The sequence below is a fragment of the Sturnira hondurensis genome, unplaced genomic scaffold (assembly GCF_014824575.4).
Source record: "Sturnira hondurensis isolate 20B ecotype Veracruz unplaced genomic scaffold, ASM1482457v3 Scaffold0000880, whole genome shotgun sequence".
NCBI classification, from domain to species: domain Eukaryota; kingdom Metazoa; phylum Chordata; class Mammalia; order Chiroptera; family Phyllostomidae; genus Sturnira; species Sturnira hondurensis.
Window position 1 is genome coordinate 9,645,374 of NW_028073511.1, and position 27,487 is coordinate 9,672,860.

The 27,487-nt window shown below is 41.4% G+C and overlaps 1 protein-coding gene and 1 long non-coding RNA gene across 2 annotated transcripts in view; one reads left to right on the plus strand and one right to left on the minus strand.

Moving 5' to 3' along the window:
- Positions 1-13,342, plus strand: LOC118992606 (uncharacterized). Its single transcript, XR_005067655.1, has 3 exons — positions 1-151; positions 11,964-12,018; positions 13,291-13,342. It is a non-coding gene; the product is annotated as an uncharacterized LOC118992606 (long non-coding RNA).
- The window catches only part of ADGRF4 (adhesion G protein-coupled receptor F4), a 23,545-nt gene continuing 1,306 nt past the window's right edge, over positions 5,249-27,487 (minus strand). The window contains exons 2-10 of the mRNA XM_037054592.1: positions 20,276-20,384; positions 19,129-19,183; positions 16,397-16,548; positions 14,759-15,010; positions 12,542-13,921; positions 10,387-10,428; positions 9,902-9,961; positions 8,826-8,882; positions 5,249-5,984 (exon numbers count right to left, since the gene is read on the minus strand). Of these exons, the coding sequence (XP_036910487.1) occupies positions 8,835-8,882; positions 9,902-9,961; positions 10,387-10,428; positions 12,542-13,921; positions 14,759-15,010; positions 16,397-16,548; positions 19,129-19,183; positions 20,276-20,362 (2,076 nt within the window). The 5' untranslated portion in view covers positions 20,363-20,384 and the 3' untranslated portion in view covers positions 5,249-5,984; positions 8,826-8,834. The remainder of the gene's footprint in view (positions 5,985-8,825; positions 8,883-9,901; positions 9,962-10,386; positions 10,429-12,541; positions 13,922-14,758; positions 15,011-16,396; positions 16,549-19,128; positions 19,184-20,275; positions 20,385-27,487) is intronic.

Consider the following 27,487-nt stretch of genomic DNA (forward strand, 5'->3'; position numbering starts at 1 on the left):
CATGTTTGCACACTGAGGAGCCTGTGAGAAAGAGGAACTGCCGCAGCACCCATCTGCAGTTCTACTTTGTGGGCTTCTGACAACAGTCTGTCAAAGAATTCGAGATTCCGGATTGCAGCCAGCCTTCCTTCCTCTTGGTCCTCAGTGACAGGTGAGAAAATGGTTGGATGGGACAGTCATGGCATTCCTCCGTTCAGATGACTAGTAGCATTCAGGTGCTTTCCTAGTTTACGGCAGTTTCTAGAGCCTGAGATTTCCTTGTTTTTCATTACCATATAATCACTCTAAAGATCAAGAGTGCTAGACTGCTTTCACACTGGTCCGTGCTCCTTCATAAACTGCTTGCTCAACCCTCAGGTAAAAATCGCATCCCAGAATATAATCATCTAGTGTGGCAATACTCAAGGTCAAGGGCTGTGCTTTCTCTTTACAAGGTCCTAGCAGCCTGGAAGGTAATTGATTGGCAGGTCTCTGATAATGGCAGAGTAACTTGAAATATTTAGACTCCAGATTACTTTGGCTGCCATGTGGCTACATATATTTTTAAGTGAGATTTACTTCCATAGGGCACAACACATCATTAAATATTAGAAAAATTTTGCCAATATTCCCTCAGTACACCATGCAGAACATTGGGACTGTCAATTACTTCCACTTTGAGTACAGGACAGCATTTGGTGTATCAATAAAAGTAGCAGACAGTGAATGATATCACTGACCACATGCCCTGGAAAGCAGCCTTGAGGTGGGGATTTGTTTGCATCAAGTTTGTTGGGGAGAACTCCTGAGGGCACCCACGAGAGACTGAGAGAAGCGGGAGAGGGTGGAGGAGGATGCATTTGCAACAGAGGCCTCCACCAATCCCACAGGAAGCTCTGGAGCTGGGGTGGTCCTTCAGAAATGTTCCAAATTTGGGCAAGGGAGCTGGCTGGGCCTATATAGGCCACATCACACAATCTTTAGATGCAAGCTGATTTTGGCATAACCTGGGGAGAGGCAGCTTCCTTCAGTCCTTGGAGGGCAGTTCCTAGGTAGGGACTCAGCTGTGAGCTGTCAGCCAGCAACACTCCAGGCAGCTGGAGGAGGGAGTGTGCTGGTCCTGAAGGGAAAGGCTTCTTCCAGATGGTTGCCTTGGTAATATGAATGGGAGACACATTTTCACAACCAACTCTTTGCAGTATGGAATCACATCTTATTTATCCATATCTAATCGACTAGCTGTTCTGATGCTCTTTGCAAAGAGTCAGCTTCAACAAATATTTGGATTAGATTTGACTTAGATAAAATCTGCCCTGCTATTGGTATGTTGCTATATTATTATTTCATACTCTGTATAATATTGATAATGATAACACATGCCATTGTGTATTTGTCCAAACTGTTAGAATTTACAATACCAAGTGTGAACCCTAGTGTCAACTATGGCCTTTGGGTGATCCGGATAAGTCAATGCAGGCCCACCAGCGGAAGCCAGTGTCCCACTCTTGGGGAAACGTTGATAATGCAGGAGGCTGTGCATGTGTAGGGGCAGGAAGTCTATGAGAAATCTCTGTACCTTCCTGTCAGTTTTCCTGTGAGTTGAACAATGTTCTACAAAAATTGCCTTTTAAAAAAATCTCTGGGCATGTGTATTAGTTTGTGATGTCTGCCACAGCAAAATACCACAGACTTGGTGGCTTAAACAAGAGAAATCTATTATATTTTCTCATTACCCTGGAGGCTGGAAGTCTGAAATCAAGATGTCACAGGACTGGTTTCTTCTGAGGCCTCTCTCCTTCATTTTCAGGTGGCTGTCTTCTCCCTGTGTCTTCCCATGATCCTTCATTTGGACTGGTACGTGACCTGAAGTACTCTTCTTATAAGGATGCCAGCCATGTTGAACTAAGATACACTCCTACAACCTCATGTTAACTTAATTACTTCTAAAAAGGCCCTTTCTTCAAGTACAATACAGTCATATACATACTGCTGTGTGGGGGTTAGGATGTCAACCTATGAATTTTAGGGGGCACAGCTCAGTCTGCACAGCACGTGGGGAGGGCTCATGCTTTTATTGCCAGAGAATCGGAGACAGGGAAGCTGGATGCCTCGAAACACAGCTCATGTTTTCTGTCTCAGTGGGTTGTCTTCTCCCTGTTTTGTCAGTGTACCAACTCTCTCCCCAGTGGAATCCTTTGCGCACTCTTGATTATTTAGCATACAGAGGTCTGTTACACTAATCTTCCATTAAACTTGCTTTGGGTTGTGAAATTAAGTGGCGAAAGTCATCCAAAAATGGAACATATCTCCTCCATGAGTTGTTACTCTGAAATTATTGTTATTCTATATAGCATTCTTGGCTCTCTTGCACCTGGATCCAGATGCAGTTATAATCCTTATTCCTGCAGCACAGTCCTTGCTCTGAAACCTTCTCCCCTTGTCTACCCTATGGCCAGGTCAGCCTGCTAGAAGAACATTTGAAGGCCACCTCTGAGTCTTGTTCATGAACCTAACGAAAGTTCTGACACATAGGTTCTTGATTTCACTTCTCCTTTCTGTGCCACTAGCCCTCTTGTGCACAGAGCCAAAAGCACTTTCAAAGAGAATGCTGTCCCACACTCACACTCCCATCCCTGAAAAAATAGAGTGACAGAGAAACTAGCATTTCTCTTAAGAAAAAGAATTAATCATCACTTGAAGATATTTTTTTTTTGACTTGAGAGAGAGAGGAAGTGGGGAGAGAGAGAGAGAGAGAGAGATTGATTGGCTGTCTCCCGTACACGCCCCACCAAGAGTCAAACCTGCGACCTAGGTATGTGCCCTGACCAGGGGTCAAACCTGGAAACTCGGTATATAGGACAATGCTCCAACCAACTGAGCCACCCAGCCAGGATGGAACTAACATTTCTGAAACATCTACCATATGTTAGACACTGGGGCGAACGCTTTCATAGACATCATCTTCCTTACTCTCCACAATAGCATAAGGTATGCTTTATATTACCATAAAATGGATGACTGCTGGGGACTAAATAAATTGTCCATGTCACCCCTAAGAGTATGAAAAGAACAGCATTGAAACACACATTGGCTGTCTCCAAAACCTGTCCTTTTCTACTGGCCCACACTGCTTATGTAGTGCAGGCATCCCAGAGCCAAGCCTCAATCCGTACCTACCCCACACTAAACCCTCCAGACCCAGAGGCTGCGGTACTGATGCTCTTCGCTCCCTGACTCTCACAGCCCATTTGGGAGGCTGAACGACAGGTTCTACCCACTGTCTTAAAATGTCTTCTGTAACTTGATTGCTTCCTATTTAGTAAGTCTCAGTGTTATCCATTTTATCAGGTAAAATCTCTCCTTTGCTGGCTCATCCTACCCTACATTGAAGACTGTTAAATCTTGACCGACCCCCTGCCAGAGAAAATTGTGGGAAAACGTCCGGACACGGGTTTCGTTCTCTGGTTGACAGCTTCGGCAGTGCCCCTCCTTGATGGGCTGCTTTCCAAAGATCCTGCATCTCTCTGGAAACCAATTCTCCACTCCCCGAGCAGATTGTTAGCTCTTGGAGAGCTGGGTTGGGAAACCAAATATCCGGTACAGGCCACCTCTTCTGTTTGTAGACTTTCAGCCACACCTTTGAATGGAATTAACTGGAGGTGGGAGGGAGGAAAGAGATGAGAAAATATCACCTGACCACATAATGCAAATGAAAAATAGATTTCTTAGTGGGAGTACAAACATTGAGTCACTGAATTGTATCCAAGGTGATAATTACCAGGAGAGAAAAATTCCTAAGTGAAAATTTATCTTCAAGGTGCATGCTAGGCATGTTATGTCCCTAAACCAATTTATCCTATATATTCTATGAATTTTATTGCCAATTTTGCATTGCATGGTAATTTTTAGAAATGCATGTGTCCTGTTATTACAGAACTAATTAAACTCAGCACCACATTCCCCTTAATATTCACTGAAAAGATGAAGGGTTTAGGAAAATATGGGAAAGAAAGGGGACTAAATGCACTCCTTGGGGAAGTGTCTGTTCAGGCCCTTTGCCCATTTTTTAATTGGATTGTTTGTCTTCTTGGAGTGGACTGGTGTGAGTTCTTTATATATTTTGGAGATTAAATCCTTGCCTGAGGTATCATTGGCAAAAATATTTTCTTATGTGGTTGGTTCCCTTTTCATTTTGCTGATGGTTTCTTTAGCCGTGCAGAAGCTTTTTAATTTGATGTAGTCCCATTTGTTTCCTCTTCCCTTTATATACCTTGCTTTAGGGGATATATCAGTGAAATATTGCTGTTTGGGATATCTGAAATTTTATGTTCTCCTCTTGGACTTTGTGGTGTCACAACTTATATTTAAGTCTTTTATCCATCTTGAGTTTACTTTTATGTACAGTGTAAGTTGGTGGTTGAGTTTCATTTTAAATGCTATCAGCATTAGGAAATTATTAATTTAACCTCATATACGGTTGCAAATGGATCTATTGATCTAAAGGAAATTATTTGGCTTGAATTACATGATGCTCTGGAGTTTCTAGACCTTGTATTGAGAGAAATGAACGTCATTTTTATAGTGGCAGGAATCAGGAAGGAAATATTGGTCAATAAATTAGTGCTCAGGAACGTCTATAAATCTGGAAGTTAGATTCATGTTTCTCACTATGAACAATTTATTTTGATTTTGTAAGAGGAACATAATTTCCAATGAACTGGAAAATTTTACCACTTGAATAATTACTATTTGTTTGAAACCAGTCCCTGTGTTGTGCCTAAACTGTTCGTACTTTGAAAGCCCTTGAAAGGTTTGGAAAGCGGTCCTGCAAAGCGGTACGCACTCGTTTGTTGGCCTGTTTTGTGAAAAGGCATGACTAGGTGGCTCTTACGTTTTGGCTTTGATCAAATCGCTCTGCCCATGACCATGTGGCCATCTTCAGCCCTGCTGACTGGTTTGCTGTTTAAAACCAAAGTGGTGATAGAAATTTCATTGGACATCTTTGAAGGACAGTAGTGCTGTTTGCCAAGTATTTCCAAGTCTCACCTTACCAGTACACAGTAGGATTGCATCCCTGGGCCTCCTGTGAATCTGATCAGTAAGTTCAGGTACACTGATAAAAGGATTGATACCCAAGAATGTTGTAGTACCAATGGAAATGCCCACCTTGAATAAACTCACACATGAAGAAGTTGTGGAAGATAAATATTTCCATTTTCATTTCTAAAATAACAATGAGAATCTTCTTTTTATAGAGTGGTTTAAACAGACATACAACACATACAAAAACAACAATAGTAATACCTACCAGGATATTTTTCCTGTTTCACAAATGAGGAAACTAATGTCCTAGGAGCTAAATTAATTTTACTCAAGGTTTAAAATAGTCTAAAATCAAAAACACCTTAAAAAATCCTCTCATTTCTCTTCTGTTCTCTATCTCTCTATCTTTGGGAAACCCGCCATGACTTAGCTGTCTCCAAAGAAGATTCAATATTTCTCTTGCCACCTGCCTTCCCACTCGCACCTGCAACCCTACCTCTGAAACCAAATCTAACCCCGCTCCCTCTACATGACCAGGGTCCACCCAGAGTTGTGGATGACTGAGCCTCTGGAGGCTCGGAGCCTGCCGCCCAGGAGTGAGAGCTGATCAAGTCCAGCAGGGCCTCGATGGCCTCAGGCTTTTCCAGAGGTTGTCCAACAGCTTGCAGTCTTAATCTTGGCAAGGTTGTTCAAGAAGCCAAGGTCTTGCAGGTCAAGGGTAGATCAAAGGGTTGGTAGGTCAAAGGGTCAATAGATCCGCTTCTTTGAAGCCTTGGGGTTCACCAAATGGTAGCCTCAACTTTTCCTCAGGAAACACTTTCACACCCAGGGCTCAGGTGTTGCTCCAGGGAAGAAGAGAAAGTCTCCCAGGGAGCATAGCTGTCTCTCTTCTTCCCACCTTCCTTCTCCTGGAGCTCAATTCTCAGTCCAGGACATGGAATATCCGTGAGAAATGGGGAAACCTAGGCAAAATGGTTGAAGCACTGGTCAGCAGAAAGAATGACACGGCTGGCATTTACTGATAATTTCATTTGAACCAGGCACTACTCTACAAGTTTTTAATGTTTATTAGCTCGTTGGATCCTGAAACTATCCTGGGAGGTGGGTACTCTTAGTAGCCCCATTTTGCAGATGAGGAAATGGAGGCATGGGGTCATTTTGCAATTGCCGCAAGGTCACACAGTAGGAAGTTTATTTTCCCAGGTTTGCTGGTCAGTGCCCTAGCCTTCCCCCCAAACTGCTCCCTGAACCCTGAAGTCGGTGCACGGGGCCTGCTCTCCCTCTTCTGCTGCTCCCTGAGCTTGGTCTCTACAAGGGCTGCAACTCAGCATTTACAACTTCACGTAGAGAACAGTGTTGCTTCTCTCTGGGTACTTGTCAAACAGTGTTATTTTTCAAGGTGTAATAAAGAGTGGAAACTTTCAGGTGAATTTCTGGCATAACAAATATGTGGAAGAGATTTTTAAGGGAATGGAGCCATAAACCTGAGATGGCTCTAGGTGAAACTGGCTCTGTTTGGGTTCTATGAAAGGTCCGACCTTCATATGACCAGCAGAGGGCGCAATATACCTATTGCTTCATCATAAAAATGGGGTTCTCCACCTGACCCCGCCTCCCAAGATGGGGGTCTCCCACTGAGAATCTATACCTGAAGCAAACTGTCCGTTTTTCACAGCTTTGCCATCCTTCACTGAACCTGGGACCTCCTGACAAGCCCGTCCCCATCAAGTTTCTAAGAGCAATAGAATCCTAAGTCTCTGGGGTATGAGGAGCTTCCACCACCTTCAGGAACCTCAAATCTCTGCAAGTCCAGTCCTGACCTCCCTCCTGCTTTGAATTCTGCGCACCTCCTGAGACCCCGTCAGTCTTCAATTTTGTATTCTAAATTAAGGTCTAAAATACGACCTTTACCCTGTGGTTTAATTCTGCCCTGGGCTATGACCCTGCTTTGCGCTTACCACCAACACCATAGTGCTGAGTTGTAATTCTGCCCTACATAACCGCTGATGCCTGATATCTGATATCTGCTGGAAGACCTCCCTCATACTGCCAGCTCTCCGTTCTGGACAGGGGAAGATCACTTAGTGTGAATTTGTCGTCCCTGTTCTCAACACTTGTTGGGTCCTAGTACGGTCTGTTGTTTCTGAATCCTTCTAACACCACATGCAACCCGAAGTGAGAAGCACAGCCCGATTACTGAGAGAATTCAGTAAGCCCTGGGCCAACAGAGGGGGGTGTGCTGAAAAAACGTAACCCTTGATTCACCCCCACCTCGTAGGCTCAAACATGTAAATTGAAGAATTACGTGGGTTTCTTTGGGGAGAGTTGTCGGTGCATTCCTACCTACACTCATTCCTACTAAGGGTCTCAGCCTTGTGCAGCTCCCCAGTTCTACTAAGCAGCATCGTCCCCAATCTTGGCCTCTACTGGTTTTCTCCAACTTTCATCACAGCCACTAGCTGGGCATAAGACTCCAACCATGCCTCTCTTCTCCAGAATGGCTGGATATACCATCCCCAGGAGGGTCTCCATCTGAGGCAGTAGAATAAACTGCACGGCTCCAACTGGGACCTTAATGGAAAGGTTAACTTTAATAGATCACCTGAACTACCTCTCAGGTTGTGACTAATCAGGGAAAGTTATACTGATATTTCACCACAAAGGAGCCCCGTGGGCTAGAAAATGGGCAAAGGTTAGAAGGGTTAACCTTTGTTAAGTAAACCAAACTTTGTTTAGTTTCACGAAATCCTCCCACCTCCTTTTTAAAGTTCTGATACAAAAATCCAAATGTCAGGATGATTGATTCAGGATAATAATCCAGTGTTTTCCTCTGGTTTCCCAGCACCCCACATGGGCCCGTCAGTGTATATAACAGTGCCTACTCCCCCTCCTTCTTACTCCCCCTCCCTCTCCCTGGGACACCAGCACTTCGGGTTGTACTGTCTGTTAACACAGGAAGTCCCTTTAGGATTCTTTAGTTCCGTGAGATTTGCCTCTGCTTTGTCCCATTGCTGAATATATGAGCCATGACTCAGAAAGGAAAGGGACGTAAAAGAGGATGTGCCCGTTGCCAGGTGGTGCTCAAAAACAAAACCTGAGGCCCATCTCTATCCATACAGGAAACCACAAAACTTTTCAGGACAAAACCATATCAAGACTGATCATTCTTAACCCACTTTTCTCTATTCCCTACCGCCCCTCAGGCCTCTGGCGTCCATTTTGTGACGTCTCCCCCTTGGTGGCTGCCTACTATTTGTTTTCCCCTAATTTCCCCTGTGTAGGAATGTCTCAGAGGTTGGCTATGAGCAGGCAGCTAATTTGCTACAACTCCACTCATACCCCCTGAGGAATGATTCGGGGTGGTAGGGCAACTTCGTTAGGGAGAGACAGACTTGTTGTTCTGTAATTGAAATCAATTAAGTCTTCCTTCGGACAATTGGCCTATTGTAAGTGCCACCACTCACTGCCAAGATGGAATTAGGTGTGTGAGCGCTGTGGACAGCAAGGTATATCCTGTAGCAGTGCAGGTGTGATGAGAGCATCCTCTTACTGCGGATAGAAGACAAGTGCGTTTAAGAGCTTGTCCTGCAAATTGAGATGACGTAGGTTTTGAAAGAAGAGGTGCATATTTTCGTGTACCAGCTGGGCAATAAAGAAGTTTCTGAGCTCTGAAAGCTACGTGCACCTATTCCCTTCCTGCTTGCCCCAGCGTCACAGAGGAGGGAAGAGCATGTTCAGAAGGGGCACTGAGTGGTCCGTCACAACTTGCAAGTGAATCTTCTCCTTGAATTTTTAATACTTACATCTCATCCTCAACGATTCATTAACTTAGATCCATTGGTTGGGCTTAACGATGCATTCTATATAGGAACAAAAATAACTGTAATGTCAATGAGCAATGCATTGACAAAAATGCACATACATTATTTATGTAAATGCCTGCCTAGAGATAAACATGTAAAAATAAAGACACAAGGAGAAAAACCTAGACTGACACAACTACACAGAATTAAATTATCATATTTCACTGAAACTAACATCAGAAGCTCAATATTGCTTTTATATTCCACCAAGAAAGAAAAAGAGAAAAAAACAACTTGCCAATTAAACTATAACATGCCATTGATTGGAAGATACATTTCAATTTCAGAGATGTTAAAAGGTGAAGAAAATGGCTGTCATTGACTTGGTGAACTATGTTAAAAGTCACACTTAATCCTAGATAACCATTAATGCTGATTCCCAATGTGTCCAGAGATTTTTTATTTGTGTGTTTTTAAGGAAGTAGTTCTTATTTAGAAACAGTTGAGTAAATCACTTCTTTCTAATTAACATAGCAATAGTGGCAATTTTCCTTGGCATTTAGAGAGATGACAAAGGTCACCTTCAAGATCCATAAGTACACAGATGTTCCAGTCCAACAGAGTATGGTTTCCTGAACCACTCCTGCAAGCAAAATGTTAATTCTCACTGTGAGCTGGGTGGCTTTGGGCAAATCTCAAGTACTCTGAGCCTTGCTTTCCTTACCTGTGAAATGAGTGAGGTACACTAGAATCTCACTTATCATTCATGTCTCATTTCTGCCCACTAGCATTTTATGAATCTGTGATCCTGGATCCAAGTTACCCCTATGAGTAGTAGTAAATGTCAGGTTGAAATATGCCCAATGTGTAAAATTCTCTTTAGGGGTGTATTCTGCTCACTGTAACTGTTAGCAGGATACTCCAATATTTGTTGAATGGAGGAATGAACGAATGAAGGTAGGCCCTGATACTTCTCTTTGCTAACAAATCCTGAGTGCTAAGCTATAATATTTTTCTGTGTGACTCTTCTGAGCACGCTGACCCTCTAGTGTTGAGACTGAAAGGCAGCAGCTTACCTCTGCTACTCTTGGCTGCCCCTTCAGTGAAGCCATCTTCATCCTCAAGGCATCTCTTATCTGAAGAAGCAATGACGGTGTAGAAATGACAATATCCCCAATGCCCAGACCCCTGTCCTGAAACCGTGAAACCAGTAACACTGGCAGAAGCACCACCCAATGGCTTAGCACAATGCTTGGCAAGTAGAAATGCTTAGATAAGGGTTGAGGTGTAGTTGTAACAAGGTTTACGATTAAGGTTAAAATTGCGGTTATAGTTTGTATTCTTTTCACCAGCTATACTCATGTGCAGCCTCCTGTTGACTTGAAGAAGTGCAGGGAATGAGAGAACAGAGCTCTTTCCTCTCCCCTCGCAGCTGATACCCTGAACCACCCCTACAAACCCCACTCCCATGGACAAAGCTCTCTGATCAAACCTGCTTCATCCTCCTGCGTCCCCCGGCCATCGGGGAAATCATTTACCATGAGTAACAAATTCAAATTACCTTGTGATCCATAATGGTTCCAAACAGCAAGATGAAGAACCCCTGTGGCAAAATTCAGCAGAAGTATGAGAGGCAGTTGTGCAGGCAATAGCCCAGCTGTTTTATTAGTAACTCTCTGGTAGATATCTTCCAGGACCATTATCAAAAGACATTAGAAACTTTACTTTCTACTGATTCAAATAAAATGAGATGGATGGTCTGTTTTCTTGAGCATGCCTCAAAGAAAGAGGATCACCTTTGTGTCTGCGCACCGCAGTTATTCATACTCATTAAATGGCTATAAATGTAGGACAGAGTTTTTGATCTTATTAAATCTGTGCATTTTCTTCCCAAATATTGAGATAGTTGTCCTCACTCATGATGACAATAAGGCATGGTATGGGATCTTGTAGCTCAAAGTCACAATCATGGAATGTGTCTTGGGAAAATAAAATGTATTCTAGACTAATTTCACACTAGAGTTTTGGAGTTGGTGGAAGAAGTTTCTGCATAAAAGAGAACTCCAGAAACTGGTAAAGTCAGAGTCTCCTCGAGTTGATGTACTTAGTTGCTTACAGAGTTCCAGTAATTGGGAGGCAATCTTTTCCAAAGCTGGGAATTGAGATTTGAGAAAATTCTGGATCCTGACATAAGAATGGAGGCAAGCCTGGGTTTCTATAGACAGTTTTATGGAGAAGAAACACTGATCAGAAGACTGAAATTTTAACATATGAGTCACAATTGTTTTAGTATTTTCTTTCTGTTAAGAAAGGAGGAAAATAAATGATCTGAACAAAACCACAAAACTTTCTGAGGATTAACTAAATTGTGATGTAAAAACATGATGAGATCATTAGCCACTAGAGTAACTGGTAAAAATCTGTCTTCTCTCAAGGGCGGGGAGATTTACATGAGCCCACAAACTTTTGGTTTACTAAATATATATAACAAAAAAACTCAAGGCAAAGGTTTCTCTTCAAAGTAATGCAAGGAAAAGAGTGAAATAAGTGTTTGCCATAGTTATTAAAGAATTATAAGACATATAATGTGTCTGAGCTGGCATTTGTTTGAAGCTTGTTTTATTTATATTTTGTACCACATTTTTAAATAGAGTGATAATGGCATGTTAACAAGAATACTTTTCTGCTTCGTTGTGCAGTTATATTTATTTTATATAAATACTAGTTAATTTTTTTTATTTTTGCTTCAAAGAAGGGGATAATAAATACTTCAGGTTATGCAGGCCACACAGCCTCTGTTACAAGTACCTCAGGTTTGCCACTGGAGCTCAGAACAGCCAGAGACAAAACGTAAAGGAAAGAGTATGGCTGTATTTCAGTAAAACTATTTACAAAAACAGTCAGCAGGCTATAGTTTTCCAACCCTTCATTAAAAACATAATTAAGACTATAAACTTGCCAAATTGTCTGTTACCCATGGGTATGGAAAGCAGTGTAGCTAATGACAGTTTACCAAATGCACAAGCTTAGCAGCCAGAATGGAGTCAAACAGCTCGGAGAGGGATAATCATGCCAATTAGGTGTGTTACAGAAAAATGACAATAGAGGTCCTATTAGATCCATCTTTTTATCTTATAGGTGAGAAGGTTGAGGCCCAGAGAAAAGTGACTTTCTTGGGATCGGGGGACATGTGGTAAGATTTATTTCTACATATAACAACCTGCAATTACATCACAGGGAATAGAGGCATGACAAGTCCTGACTGGCTAACACCCAAAAAGAACAGCACACCATGGAAAATGACCCATTTCACTGAGTTCTTGAATTACTTGAGAAAGGATAAAAGTTGGTACTTGTTTTGAGGCATGACATGTGAGTGTAGCCTCACACATCTTTGACCAAAGACTAGTCCTTAAAAAGTACAGGTTGACTTCTTCTTACCTTGAAACTTTAGGAGGGAAATAGGTGGATGAGTGGGGAGAGAGGTGGGGATCAGTTAAATGCAACTTAATAATCAATACTGTGAGAGACACCACATATAAATGTCCCTAAGTTATGGAGGAAAATGGAAGAAATATTTTGTGTTCTATATTTTAAAATCAGAGCCAATTCTGTTGGACAACCAGAATAACAAATTATAAAATAATAGTATGTCATACCTAAAATATTCATTAATCATATTAATGAATAAAATAAGTCTCTCTCTTGGAACTTACCTGGAAAGCATTGAGCGAGGCAAAGATTATGTGGAATACCAACGAAGTCCCTTCTATGAGAGTGGCTATTCCAAAACCCCAGGTCAGTCCCAGCAGCGGGGTAAGGATGGCAACATTTTTACTGATCCTCCGAATTATGGCCACATCCTGAGACTTGGAACTGCCAATGAAGGGCTTCTGAGTGTTGACAGCAACCACCAAAACCACAAGTAGGTTCACAGCCACAATGACCAAGGCCGGGATGGCAAATGCTAATAGGGCTTTGGTGTTATCCCAGTTGAGCCAACAGGCATCATGTCTCACGTAACCTCTCTCTGGCACAGTGACAGCAACTGTGGTAACAGCAATGATCAACGGCAGCCCATAGCCAATGATGAAGCCAATGGCCATCATGTGGGACTTCATCATCCTATGAAAAACGACCAGTATCCCATAGATGATGAGCAGTGCTTTGAAGAACATCCAGAAAAACAGAGAGAGGTAGAAAAAGTGGCTAAAAAATGTCATTGCAACACACCACTTGTGGTCCTGGGCCTTTTTGCCAAAGTTAGAGGATAAAATGAACCACACATTAGCGATCAGGAGTGACACAGCTATGTTCACAATGCACACATGACGCATGTATGATATCTCTGTGACACAAACCCGGGACCACACCATAGCTTCAATGAACAGGCAAAGAATCAAGCTGAGGATGGAGACGCTGAGCCCAATGCAGGTGATATAGCCCAGGATTTTGTTCTCTATAGATTTGGGGGACATTAGGATGGAGAAAGACATCACTGCATTGGTGTAGTTACACCGGCACTTCACTTTGCTCCTGGTATCTGACATCATTTCACACACGTTCTCATCCCATCTCCTTTTCCTGGAGTGCCAGCCCACACACTGAGCCCCGGCACTCCGGGATTTATTGATCTTCTCAAACGTGAGTAAGATTTGCTTTAATCTTTCTGGTAAAACCACCGAAAGAACCAGACCATTTGCTGGCCTGTGAAGACTCACGTTTTGCAAGTGGGCTTCTTTCAGAACAGCCCCCAAGGTGGGGAAAGCTATGCTGATGGCTTGGGTTGTATTTGGTGGCAGCTTCCCCAGCTCATGCTTCGGAATTTCTATCATTCCTGAGATATCCTCCGTTGTATTGTTAATGTGCCTGGAGAATCTGAAACTTTTCTGTGAGGTATTGTGGTTGAGGTGAAACCCCTTTGTCTGAATGAAGGGCTCATCCACAATTTTCTCAGATTCGTTTTTGATGTCGAGTTGCCGAGCGAACACATTCACGGACTGCAGCAAATCGGAGCTGGCGTTCTTGTCAGGGATGAAAGCCCAATTTGAAATGGCTGCTGTGTCAAGGATGTGATTGGCCACTATGCTATAGCTCTGCAATGGAGAAAAGTGGATATCATACTAAAAATTTACACTTTATATTACAAAGTTGGTTTCTAAAGTCTGAAATTTCTGAATGTAATGATCTGATCTTATTTGATATATTTCTTTCCAAATTTCCTATTCATCGAATCTTATGCTAGTAAACCTGCAGGGGAAAAAAGTAGAAGAATTCTAAAAATAAGAATAAAATAAAATGTATCATTGATAAAATTTATCTGTTTTATTATGTGCCTAGGGAAGCATTTCTAAAATAAAGTATGTATAGCCCAAGTTTCCCATGAAATAATAATACCTATTTAATAAAGGGGGTTGGATGTAGATTCTCTAACTTAAGTTTGAGAAATACCATATCCCTAGGCCCCCCATTCTTTTAAAGAGTGCCAATATTCATGAATACATTAAAAGCTCTAAAAAGTCCTACCACAAGGAAACCGGTTTAACTCAAAGTCCCTACGCCTGTCATGCTATGGATCTCTCTATTAAAAATGAACTCTGTTAACATTTTCCAGGACACTTATGTTCTACAGAATAAAACTTTGGAAACACTAGAGTAGACATGAGCTTGCTCACAGCCATCACCACGTGATATTTTTCTGAAAATATTAATTCTGTACAAAAATGTGGAAAAACAATGTTCTCACTCCTTGACAACTTCCATAAACCAGAATGAATCAATGTGAAAAACTGAAGTGAAATTTCTGTATTGTTGTTACACTTCTTGTGGTGGATGTAGTTTTTATCCTGAAAAATATAGCCAAAACTGTTAAAGTGCAAGATTTGGGGGAAACTAAGGGTCAGTTTTTAATGGCATTAACAAAGAACACCTACCTTCATTTTCTCTTGGGTAACATTATCAGACAAGTCTGTAGAAATATTTTTTAATATCTCCACAATAAATGCAATATTTCCCGATGTGACTTCTGAGGATTTCACGACATTGACTATGCAGGCATAGTCCTGCACACAGTTCTTGCGGATTCCTTGCACCACACTCTCTATGGGTTCTGGGGCTCGGAAGTCAAGGATGCGCAGTGGTATGGAGGGTCCTGCGATGGAAAGGCGTGATGCACTATTTAAGTCCTGTTTTTTAAAGAAAAAAATTGTTGTTTTATTAAGAAATGATTAAGCCACCAACCTATGTAAGACTAAATGGGTTAAAGGTACAAATGATTCACATGGAGAAATCCGACAGAGAAACACATGGTTCTAGAAAGTGGTTTTGATGCTGAGAAGGGCAGAGAGGGTAAGGGGAGGTGGAACACAGGCAGGAGATGCTATCAAAATTGCTGCAGAAGTCAGCATTCTGACTCTTCTGATTGGAATTTGCTTTCAGGACTGTTGTTACATTAACTCGGGTATTGTAGGAAGGCGATTTTCTCCAGAGATGTGGAGAAATTATAGAAATAAAACTTCTCTAATTACTATTTTTTTAAGAGGAGCCACATGAAATTTCAGGGGAGGGTTTGGGGGTAGAGGTTGGCAGGTCAAACAAGGAACACAAAGGAAGGGCAATTTCAAAAAGTCGAGTTCACTAATTAGAAGAAATCATTTGCTCATTTCCTTATGCTTTTATCCAGTGTCGCCCAGAATGTGACTTCGGATAAGTCAAAGCAATAATTCACTACATTTGCCCTGGCTGGCATAGCTCAGTGGATTGAGCACGGGCCTGTGAACCAAAGGATCATGGTTTGATTCCCAGTCAGGGCACACGCCTGGGTTGCAGGCCAGTTCCCAGCAGGGGACCCACGAGAGGCAACCATACACTGATATTTCTCTCCCTCTCTCCTTCCCATCCCCTCTAAAGATAAATAAATAAAATCTTTTAAAAAATTCACTACATTTAATTCACTTTTGAATGTCACTATCTATGCTAAGTGACAGAGACTCTGCAACAAGCGTTTTACAAAATCACTGCTGGCGTTTCAGGAAACTGTGAGATCCATGTGCTTCTATAGGATTGGAGAGTAGGTAGGTGGACATAGTGCTTAAGTTAAAGAACATAAGATAAGGTATTTTAATTTGAACTCAGATTTTTTGTATTCATTGAATTTCTTTTTCCTTTGGGTCAAACACGTCTTTCTTTTGGTCAAGTGATTGAAAGCATTAGAAAAAAAATTGAAAATAAATTTGATTCTAGAAACATTTCGTTGATTAATTGATTAGCCCAAGAAGCATGCAAGTCCATCTTTAGAGCTAAAACTTTAACCTCCAGGCATTTACCATTATGTAAATGAGTCTCAGATCTCTTTTTGGGAACAGATTCTAAAAGGGAGAAGAAGAGAGTGGGGACAGAGGATAGAATCTGAGTTTGGGTAAGAAAGGAAGGAGAGACCAATTCAATCCACTCTGGATTTGCCTAAGTCCTGATCCGAGACTTGATGTCGCACCGAAGAGAACACACTGAGAATGTCTCTACCGCCTCCTGAAGAACTGACTCCCGTAGCCGGGAGTCCACAAAGGCATCACCTTAAAGAGCATTTCCACAGAAAGGCTGGTACATGTTTCAGTTGATTTTTGCCACTTGTTTTGATTACACGTAAATCCTATTTCTCCGTGAAAGGGCTGAGTACAAGGTTCCCTGCAGTTGAATGGCTGGAGGCAAGGCCCATGGCATTTCTCTGAAAAGGAAGGAAGAGGGATAGAAAAATCTAATTAGCAGTTCTACACTTTGATGAGGGGATCAAACTCATACTGGGGGTTTGGGGTTGCTTCTGGAGGAGGTGGCATTGCCCTGGGTCCTCAGCAGTAAGAAAGGTCTGCTAGGCAGAGTAAATGGCCCAGGGAAAGAAGGGATCACTGTCCTTTAGAGAGGCTTGTTCAGAGCCTCGGAGTGGCAAGAGAGGAGGAGGGTCAGCAAAGCAGCAGTCAAGTTCTGGAGGACCTCGAATGCTGTGCTAATACGGGGGTTACCAGAAAACAAGCTTAAATTTGTTTCTGAAAAATGATTAACGGTAGCATAGATCAGGGGTCTGCAAAATTTTCTGTAAAGGGTGGGCTAAATGGCAAGTAAAATACAGGAAGCTCGGTTAAATGTTCATTTTATTTCAGATAGAGTCAATTCTCATTATTTGCAGTAGTTATTTTTTATGAATTCACCACCTCAAACATTGAATCCACAGACTAAGCATGGCTCCTGGGTTAGTTTCTGGGAGCTTCTGCTTGCAACATTTTTGTCATCAAATCAGTATTAATCTATGTCCGGTTTATGTGAGTTTCTATTTAAAGTCACTTTATATAACATATATTGTTGACTTGTTGACCTTGAACTTATGGTCAATAACACTATCACTCATGACAGCACATAAACAAAGCTTATCTAACACACATATTTTCTCCATAAGGTACATCACAGCTGTTAGGAATACTAGATTACACGTCAGCCCTAAACTTGGGGGCCATATCAAACAGCAAGATCATCAACAGAAAAGCAAAACCTGTGGCACTCACTACACAGCCCACGAAATGAATGCTTGTGTATAGTAAGGGCTAGAACGAGAAGGCAGAGCACCACCTTTAGTCTCAGTTGGGAACTGCACGATGGCCAACACAGTCTTTTTGCTGTTCTGTGAATGTCTGTGAGTAGTCAAGAAAGCTGAGAGTGTTGACTGGAGATTAGAACTACATTCCAAAGAGTAAGAGAATTTGTGAATACAGCATCCACAAATAATGAGGATCAACTGAGGATGTTCAAATGAACCGTGAACGATGTTTTACGGTATGTATGGCCCATGCATTATTACTCATTGTTTTTCCTGAAATTTAAATTTAATCAGGCATCCTCTTTTTTATGTGTTACTATGACTACACTAGCCAGAGAGTAAGTATTTTCAACACTGTGGGTCATACAGTCTCTGTAGCAACTATTCAACTCTGCTTTTGTAGCATGAAAGCAGTCAAAAACAATATATAAATGAATGGGAATGTCTGTGTTTCAATAAAAGTTTATTGACAAAATCTGGTGACAGGCCTAACTTGGGCCATCAGTTGAGTGGATTGCCTTGAGATAGCCTGCCCAGGAATGAGGCCGTTGAAGGCTTCCTATGAAGAATTGCCCTAGGATAATGGCAAAGGGATGAGAAGAAGTAAATGATGCTGAGAGCTATTGAAGTGTTGACACCAATGGGTGTGAACCACTTCATTTGGCTGTGAGTTAAGGAATGCATCCATATTTATGGCTTGGGTAGCTTTGCAGATAACTCCAGTCACAGAGAAAGGAAACGCGTGGCTTTTCATCTTTGCTTGCCATTTATCCAGTGTATTAATTTGGCAAGTTATTTAAGCTAAGTGCTTCTCAGTTTGTCCATCCATAATGTTTGGGAAGGTACCAAGATGTTACAAACACTGAATGAGATAGCATCTTGTGTAGCACTTAGACCGTAAATGCTCCATGAAGTTATCTCCCTTTCTCTCCTCTTTCTTTTCTCAGTTCCATATCTAAGTAGATTGATTGGCCACCAAAATTATACTTGGCCATGACTGTGCAGAATTTAGTCATTTCTGTTATTTGGGTGAGAATCACATGATTTCACTCTCTTTCAACCAATAATTACTTCCATAGTTTGCCCTTCACTTCCTAAGGATAACCAGTCCAAGCAAAACATTCTCTTTCTGACACCATTTCAGCATACCCCCCAGCACTAAAGCATCGCATACATGTAAGCAACCCCCAAAATATCTTTGAATGAAGGAATGGATGAATTCTGTCCTCATCCTCTTCTGCCTCTTATTAGCTTATTAATTCAGAGTTCCCTCATGGGTTTTAAGATAAACACTTATCCTGGTGTGACTTGGTGGACTGAGTGCTGGACTCTGAATTGAGAGGTCATCAGTTCAATTCCCAGTAAGGGCACATGCCTGGGTTGCTGGCCAGGTCCCCAGCTGTGGGGGTGGGAGAGGCAACTAATCGATGTTTCACGCATCGATATTTCTCTCCTTCTCTTACTATCTCCCTTACCCTCTTTCTAAAAATAAATAAAATCTTAACAAAAATAAACACTTATCTACTATTCTATAACGTGAATATTTGCCAACTTGCTCTGTTAACTATGCTATGGATAATGGCATAATTGTATGAAAATACCAATATTGGTAAACCTTGAGAATTTAATTAGAGATTTTTATTTTATTGGAATTCTTATAGTCTGGGGACACGCTTGCCATGTGTCCAGATGGAAGCAGACTTTTCTGTAGCCACATACCTTGTATCTTTCCAGTCTTGAGTTTCTCTTCAAAATGCTGATGTTTATCTCCATCCTGTAAAACATAAATCCCCAAAAGTCCTCTTTACTGTGGAACTCTCCTCTCTCATCTGAATTCGGAGTCTCCATGTGGATATGAAGAGAAAATGTTTTCAGGACTGGGAAGAAAAATGCAGCAGGTTCATGTGCTGATGATATTGTAGGAACTTGCGGAAGGAAACGTGCATATGAGCATGGACAGAGAACACACTGCCCTCCAAGCAGGGCTAGAACCTTGACAATGGTTACTTGGGCTGTGAAGGTCAGGTTAGTGAATTGGGTACATCTTTTGGAAAGTTTAACTACCAAGAGAGAACACAGAGACAATTATAGCAACTAAAATTCCTTAAGCTCTTCTCTAATTCTCTTACCTGTAATTGTGTAATACTGTGAATATATTCCACCAGATATTATATATTCTTAGAAAAGAATAAATAAGCTGATACTGGAAATAAGCATTAGGTTGCAATAATAGAATCACAGATTCTTTTATAGCTATAAAAGACTATCAAGATTATCTAAGAGAAGAAAAAACACTTCATGTTATAAACAAGGAAATTAAAACTCAGAGAAGTGAAGCAACTTGTGTAACTAACAAGAATCAAAGTTAAGGTCTGAGCCTAAACTGCTTACCTGCCAGGCTAGTACAGTCACGCACTTCAATCGGTGATGAGCCATGTGTACGACAGAGGTCTATCACACAGCCTGGGTGAGCAGCAGGCTATACCCCTAGGTTTGTATAAGTGGACTCCATGATGTTCACGCAAAGGCATAGATCACAGAACGATGCATTTCTTCAAACGATCCCTGTCTGTCATTAAGAGGCTCATGACTGTACTTCCTCCTCCCAGTAGCTGCCTCTGTACATTCTCTGTGGTTTGCCAATGGACTTTTCCACTGCGTTGTTGCACCCTGTTGCCGCTTGCAACTAAACTGTTGCAAGTCCCAGCCACCTCTCAACATTTCTTTGTTCCTGTCTTTAGAAAACTACTATCAGCAAGAGTAAAATGGCAATCATTGGAATATTTCTTTAACATGACATAAATCTAGTCTTCCAGGGGAACTGCCAGCTTTCTCATGGGGCCACATAAGAATGTATCAAACTTACTTTTGTGTGGAGCTTGGCTCTATAGTGAGAACATTCTGTGTCCAGAAATAACATTAAACAGCAAACCATGGTTGGCAGGGGCTTCATTTTCACACATTAGGATCCTCACCTGCAATAGAGAATAAAGGTGGTTCCAGATGAAGGTGAGAATGTCACACAAATAATACAATACTCAACAGACTAAAGACTAGCTAAACACTTAGTCACTCCACTGGGTACCCCAAAACATTTATACCAAACAGTCTACCCCAGGGAAGGACACCAACATCTACATGCAAGCCAGCTAAGATGTAAAAAAAAAAAAACAAAAACCCAGACTCTTAGCTGTTGACATGTTTACAAACAGTAGGCAAGAATGATGGAAGTACCAGGGAGATTGTATGTTCACCAAAGCATCATTTCCTATTTAATCCATAGTTTCTTTAATAGAAACTTTACTATCCTTTAACAGTGTTTTTACTATTTAATAGCTTCTTAAATTGTAAAATTCATTAAAAATTTTTATTTACCAATCACTATTCTAAGAACTTTTGTTTCATTAAACTCATTTAAGCATGCGATACAAGACACTATTACTGTCTCCATTTTATCAATGGAGAAACTAAGGCACAATGACTTGAGAAACTGTAAGAACACTGAGATAAAGAAAAATGGTGGAGCCAAGAGTTCAACCCATATGGTTTGCATGGAGATCAGTTCTGAATCTCTATAGCAGGGTCTTTCAATGGTGGCACTATTGACATTTGTGGCTGGATAATTCTTCATTGTTGTTTGTCCCATGACTTATAGGATGTTTAACAACATCCCTGGCATCTACCTACTGGTTGCCAGAAGCAGCTCCCTCTTCTGTTGCAATGGCCAAAAATGTCTCCAGACATTGCCACTGGTGCCCTAGGGGAAAAATTGCCCCCAGATGAGAATCACTCTCTTACAGTATACTGTTTCTCTAGGCACATGTAGTTAAATAAGTTAAAATAAAATGAATATGGACTATTGTTTGCTATTAGACAAGCACTAAGACTCCTTATTAGATTAATAAGCTACTCTACAGAGAAACTCAAGTCCCTGGAGGATAACTCTCTATTCTTTTGGCACATCTCTGTTTTTTGTCTTCTTGATAGTTTCACCTTTCAAAGCCGAATCTATAAGAAAGTATCTTTACAACAGTTGACATTTATAAACATGATCAGGATCATTATCAGTACACCTTTCTTTTAGAATAGAGTCAATGAAGATGCCTTATTGGGAAGAAATTCCCTTAGAATGGCTTTCCTGGTAGTGCAGGTACAGTAAATATATCATGAATTTTAGGGTCAGCAAGAGCTATATTGTAATCTAATCCCTGCTGTTGATGAACTAGTTGACCCTTGCTGAGCCTATTTTCACATTTATTTCATAAAGCACAGGATGCTCACTCATTTTACCAATGAATATTTGCCAAGTGCCTTGTATTTGCCAAGAAATATATCAGCTACTGGGGTTACATAAATAAAAACTGCTGTCCTTTCCATAAAGGGCACCCAGTAGGGAATACAAGAAAGTCAAACCAGTCATGAGAAAAGAGGTCATCTATATATCATACATACTCAGCAAGGCCTGAAAGCCTAACCTCCAGCATACAGAAATGTCCTTATGGCCAAATGGAGATAAACTGACTCTGATCTCTCCAGGGTCACAAGGCAAGCAGTGGCCTGGGAACAGACAAAGCTCATTGATCTGGGGTCAAACTTTTCCTGGCTGGATCAAGACTAAGATGGGTTTTCATGACTCCAGTTGCATTCAGTTGCAATGATGAGACACAGACACCTAGAGGGAGGTTTCCAAGTGGTCTTTGAGTTTAAAGTTGCCTTTGAGTACCTAACCACTGAACAGGGGGAAAGTATTCTGATTTACACCACAGTCTTGTAGAGCAAGTGTGAGCAGGGAAAGTGAATGTGGCAGGATGATGCGCTAAGTGTGGTCATAGATTTGCATAGGTGTCGGAATATGTGTACAGAAATCATGATCTTATAGTGTGGGTGGAAAGAAGTTCTCATGCACACAGCATATTGGTAGATGGGCACACTAAGCGATTTGCAATGATAATATTATTTAGATAAATTTTAACTGATAATTACGAAAAGAAGGACCAGAAAAACCAGTGTAGGCTGTCTTAAATGCATCCATATGTTTCACCTATATACCAAATGTTTTATTATGACATAATGGAAACACATAATGTATTGTGATTCAGTGTGTACAGACGAATGTATGTGTGTGTATATATAAATGCATATATATGTATGTATCTATATATAAACTGAAAAATATATATTTTTTATATTTTAAAACCTTTTTTTATAAAAATACTTATCCTTTCTACCTACAAGAAATAATGGACACTATGATTTGTCATGATTTTTATCTTATGTAACATTCTGTTCTGTCTGACATTCTCTTAAGGATTGATTGCCACCACTAAATTGAATTCAAAAACTAAATTGAATTCATAACCCTATGCATTGTGACCTGCAATTTGAAAAGCATAATTAATATAGACTATAAGATTCATCACTTACCAAGTTGACTTTTTCCACTAAAGCAGTCATTTTGATTCTTTCTCTTTTGTTTGGTTTACAACTCTGTTGAAACCTCTTTGTTATATCAGAGAGAAAAGATACTAGATTTAGGACTAAATAATAGGACTGATGCTGAGAATAAATGTGATTCTCACCTGCCTGGAGAAGATGGTTTGAAACGGACAGCTCAGTGGGTCAGTGCCTGCTACCTAAGGTTCATAGAAGTACCACTTTTACTCTTTAAGTTTTCAGTATAGGAATTCCACTTACGCTAACCTTCCTGGAAGAAAGTTAGGCATTTGGCATAGGGATGTGGGGGGAATTATAGAGTCTGTGAATGTTTCCTGCCCCAGCCAGTGTTGGGGCCTCTGACTGCACAGCTCCTGAAAGCGTTCAAGTAGAGGGTCCAATAGTCATGGCTTTTTATATAGATCATTATGCTCTCTGTGGAATGTTATGAAATAATAGTATGTTTCACGGATTCATATAAATTAAAAATTTTACTAGCAGAAATATATACGCAATGTAAATCATCAGCATGGGCATAAAAACATAAACTTTGAACTGAGCATAATTGGTTATTTGGAAGGTTTCGGTTAGTGAATTTTAATCAGTTTGCTACTTAATCATTCATGTTATTGTAGTCTGCTATAAGTAACCCACATACCATTTGGTGTAATAACTATATGGTACATTTCTTTCAGTTATTATAAATGTGTGGGGAAGGGAATGTTTATGGTGCTACCCAGGAAGAGTTGTAATATTCTTGTGTTTGCCCATTTTATTGGCACGTATGGATCAGATGGATAGATGTTTTCAGTCCAGCCCCAGATGGACTGTTTCTCTCTTCCCACCCGAACCTGTGGCATGGGACCCCTCCCTTCAGAATCAGACCCTGGCTGAGGCTGAAAGCCAGAGTGCTCTGCAGAGCAGACAATGAGTAGTGTTGAAGGACTCTGAGAACGGAGGCATTTTAAAAATAAAAAGAAGCATTGCCAGCATAATTCAAATCAGAGGTTGACATTTTATAGAACAGAATGAAGGAAGCACACTTTCTGAGGTGTATTGTTGATAAAGACATAGCAATTAAAGTGAACTTCAAGTCTGGCATCACAAACTGAAAAATGTCTGCAAATACAAAGAAAGTACCTCTCCAATACCCGGCATAGTGTCTGCATGTAGTAAGTTACCTCTTGAAATAACGAGAAAAAGAAAAGAACAAGACACAAAGTCTAAGGACACTGAATTAAATGTGACAGGAAGAGTGTGGGTTGTCCAGAAGAATATGAGCAAAGCATTCTAGACTGTGCCATCGGAAGAAGCTTTCCGACGTGATTCTAACCCAGGTCGCCTCTGCCGGCCGAGGGGTGCGCCAGCAGCTCCTAGCGAAGAGGGGCTGGAGTCAGCCTCAGATCCTTCCCTACATGGGGACGCCAGAGCTGTCCTGTCTATGTTATGCTCAGATTACCTTTATACCGTTTACCGACTTCCGGTTCTACAGTGCACTAGATTTATCTAAAAATTGTGTGCGTTTGTGAAATCCCTATTTCCATAAATTCCTTGGGCTTGGTGTCTGGGAAACACTGTTTGAAAGAACCATCGCTGGCTATTTCAATCAAAATCCTGGGGTCTCATTTTTATGGATCCCCAAATGTTACATTCATAAAATAAACTTTGATCATTAAAAACCAATTAATCAATCAAGACCCTAGTACCCAGTGGGGGAAATAAGACCCATCATTTGTTTGCCAACAGTTTGTAGCAGGCACCAAACTAAGAGAAATAAAAAATGGAAGAAAAACACTGAGGACAGTGGCATATACTGACTTAAATGTTCTGCCAATTCAGCAAGTCTTTCTGCTTTACTCTTAGTAGGAAAACAACACAGTTCTATCTATTCTATATAGCCAGTGTTATGTCCTGAAGTGGGTTTCTGTGGAACAAAAGCCTAAGGGGTTCCAAAGCCAGATCAGTTTGGGAAACAATGTGTACCACCATCACCACTGCCAGCTCTCAGAAACAATGCATAGCAAAAATTTGGGGGATTATTCAGTAAAACAACTGATTGACCCAGTTTTCCTTAATTTACTTGATCAGTAGAAGTGCTTTGAGAGGCGTGAAGCCTGCTGCTCAAGAACAAGGTGTTATCTTGGAGCGCATCCCATTGAGCTATGGGGCAGTCTTGCCAGTCCCCATGCTGCTACTATCCGAGAAGTTCCGTGAAGTTACTCTCTGGACCTAAAGTTGCCCATCATAGAGTAATCGTCCTGGCTTTAGCCAATCCTGATCAGCAGCGGACAGGTCATCTTTAACTTGTACGGTGGGTCAAAATTACCCTGAAACGTGCTGCTCGGGGTGGAGAGGTGAGGGACAGCAGGCATGGGCAGCGTGGCAATGAGAAGTTTGGAATGGTCACCAGGGAAAGGAAGGTAGAGTCAGAAATAGAGAACAAATCAGAAGGTAAAACAAGATACAAAATAACTCCTGCCGGAGACCGTGGCAATTTCGCATTTAGAGAGGTGTGTGGCATTTACAGAGAAGCTCCCTCCAGTTTGTGTGCTAGTCAGTCATCCAGTAAAGGCAACTCCGCATCTTGTTCCCAAAGTGTCCAAAGGGTGACATTTCAGAGATAAAAGCAACAAAGAACCTGGAATGACAGCTTCTCAGGACCTATAAAAATAATGTCCCAAATTTCTCGCCCCTGCTTCCACAACCTGCCTCTCTCTGCGCATCCTTGTAAAAGTGTGATTAGCCACTACCATCCACTTTTGTTTCTCATTTAATAATAAACAGCATTCTAGGCTGCTGAATGGAAGTTCGGCTCTCCGCTCTAACAGAGAGAAAATAGTGTTTGCTGTCCTCAGAGGCTTAAAGGAAAATACAGCTAGATCCAATAGTTTCAGAAGAAATGTGTCTCAGGATCAGCCTCCCAGGGGATTTGCAGAGAAGGAAACCTCTCACACCACTGCTGTGACTCTAAGCTACAATGATAAGAGGTAGACAGAGCACAAGACTTAGTACTTTAGACCCAGAGCCTAAGAGAAATCGGGCTGCACCCAGTAGAATAGGCAAAAAATTTTAAAAAATAAAATAATAAATCACATTACCACCAGTCAGGATGTGAACATGGAGGGAAGTTCTCCTGTGCCCGGCACCCCAGCAGAGAGTAAGGTACATAAAAGACACTCAGTACACAGTTATAGACAAAAGAATGAATGAATGACCCTTGCTGAGAGCAATGTCAGCTTGTAAAGGTTTTGCTTTAGAATCACAAGGCAACCTATCTATTTCAGAGGGGCAGGTGTGAGCATATTTGTGACTCCAGATAATTCTGGAATGTGGTAATGTAAGTAGAAATACCCCCAGCCTACTATGGACATCCTTTGTGTTGGACCTGGAGCCTCATGTTAAAATGGACGGTAAGGTCCCATCGAGGTTTAGCAAGACGTGATGTCGTGCCAGATGAGTGATGTCAGCCAGGAAGATGGCAGTGCAAGCATCTCTGATTTGTCCCATCTTCCTTGTATTTAAAGCTGAGTTTCTGAATGAGTTGGAATTCAAAGATGCAATTTGCCTTTGTTGGTCGAGGAGCTGATTTCTGCTGGAGTTGTAGGGAATGACTCACACAGCCTCAGGCACCCCGCCTGTCTGAACAAGCTGGGTGAGACCTGGCATCTGGACTCCCAGAGAAAATAAAAAAAGGGACAGCCTGGAAACTGTAACTGCACTCAGGGAGGAAGGAGCACCTCCAAAGGTGTGATCCCCCAAAACTCTTCATGCAAAACGACACCGTAAGATGAGCTACATGGGAATTCCTATAGACTAAGCAGGCACTTTCCCAAAGTGTTTCTCTCCATCAAACTTCACCCCAAGGTGACAGGGAGGGCGTATTCTCAGTGGTTTGCTAATCTTCTAGGTGGCATCTCACCTCACATTTCTTGGCCAGTCCCATTGGTAGGAAGGACCGGTTCTGGAAGGTTAAGTGGGGAACGAGGAACTTAGAGTTAGGTGGCCCACATTTCGGGGGTGTATATGTGCTTTGTCCCCCACAGCCCAGTTTCATAACTGCATGCCCCACTCTTCCACTAGTGTAATTAGAACTCTGATTGTGTACTCAGAGGGCTAATGAGTTAGTGTTTCTTGGCCTCAGTAGCACAAAGGCATGCAGTCACTCTTACCAGTTCTCCCTTGCCATGGATGAACTGTTTCACAAAGAGCCTTGGGGGAAAGAAAGATAAAAAAAGATCTATTAGACTCAGAAGCATCTCATCCTTGGCTATTTTAGATGGCTCCCAGCCAATCTCTCTGCGGCTCAATATCTTCTGAGAATGCAGTGTGGATTCAAATGCTGACAAGTTTGAAGAATCACGCAATTTCACAGCTGGAAGGCACTCAGCATCTTAACCAACTGTGTTGATAGTGAGATGACTTTAAAGAAATTGACATACCAAGCAACCGCTCTGCTCCATGAAGAAAGCTCACTGGCATGCTGACAGTTAAAAAAATTGCACCTTGTAATGCAACATTTTTGCACTCCTGCAATTATCCTTGGATTATAAGAAATATAAACATCAAGTGCTGTCCTAGTGGCCACTCAAAATGAGAGGAGATGCCTTTGCAAAGAGGATTTAGCAACTTCTAACCAGAAGAAATG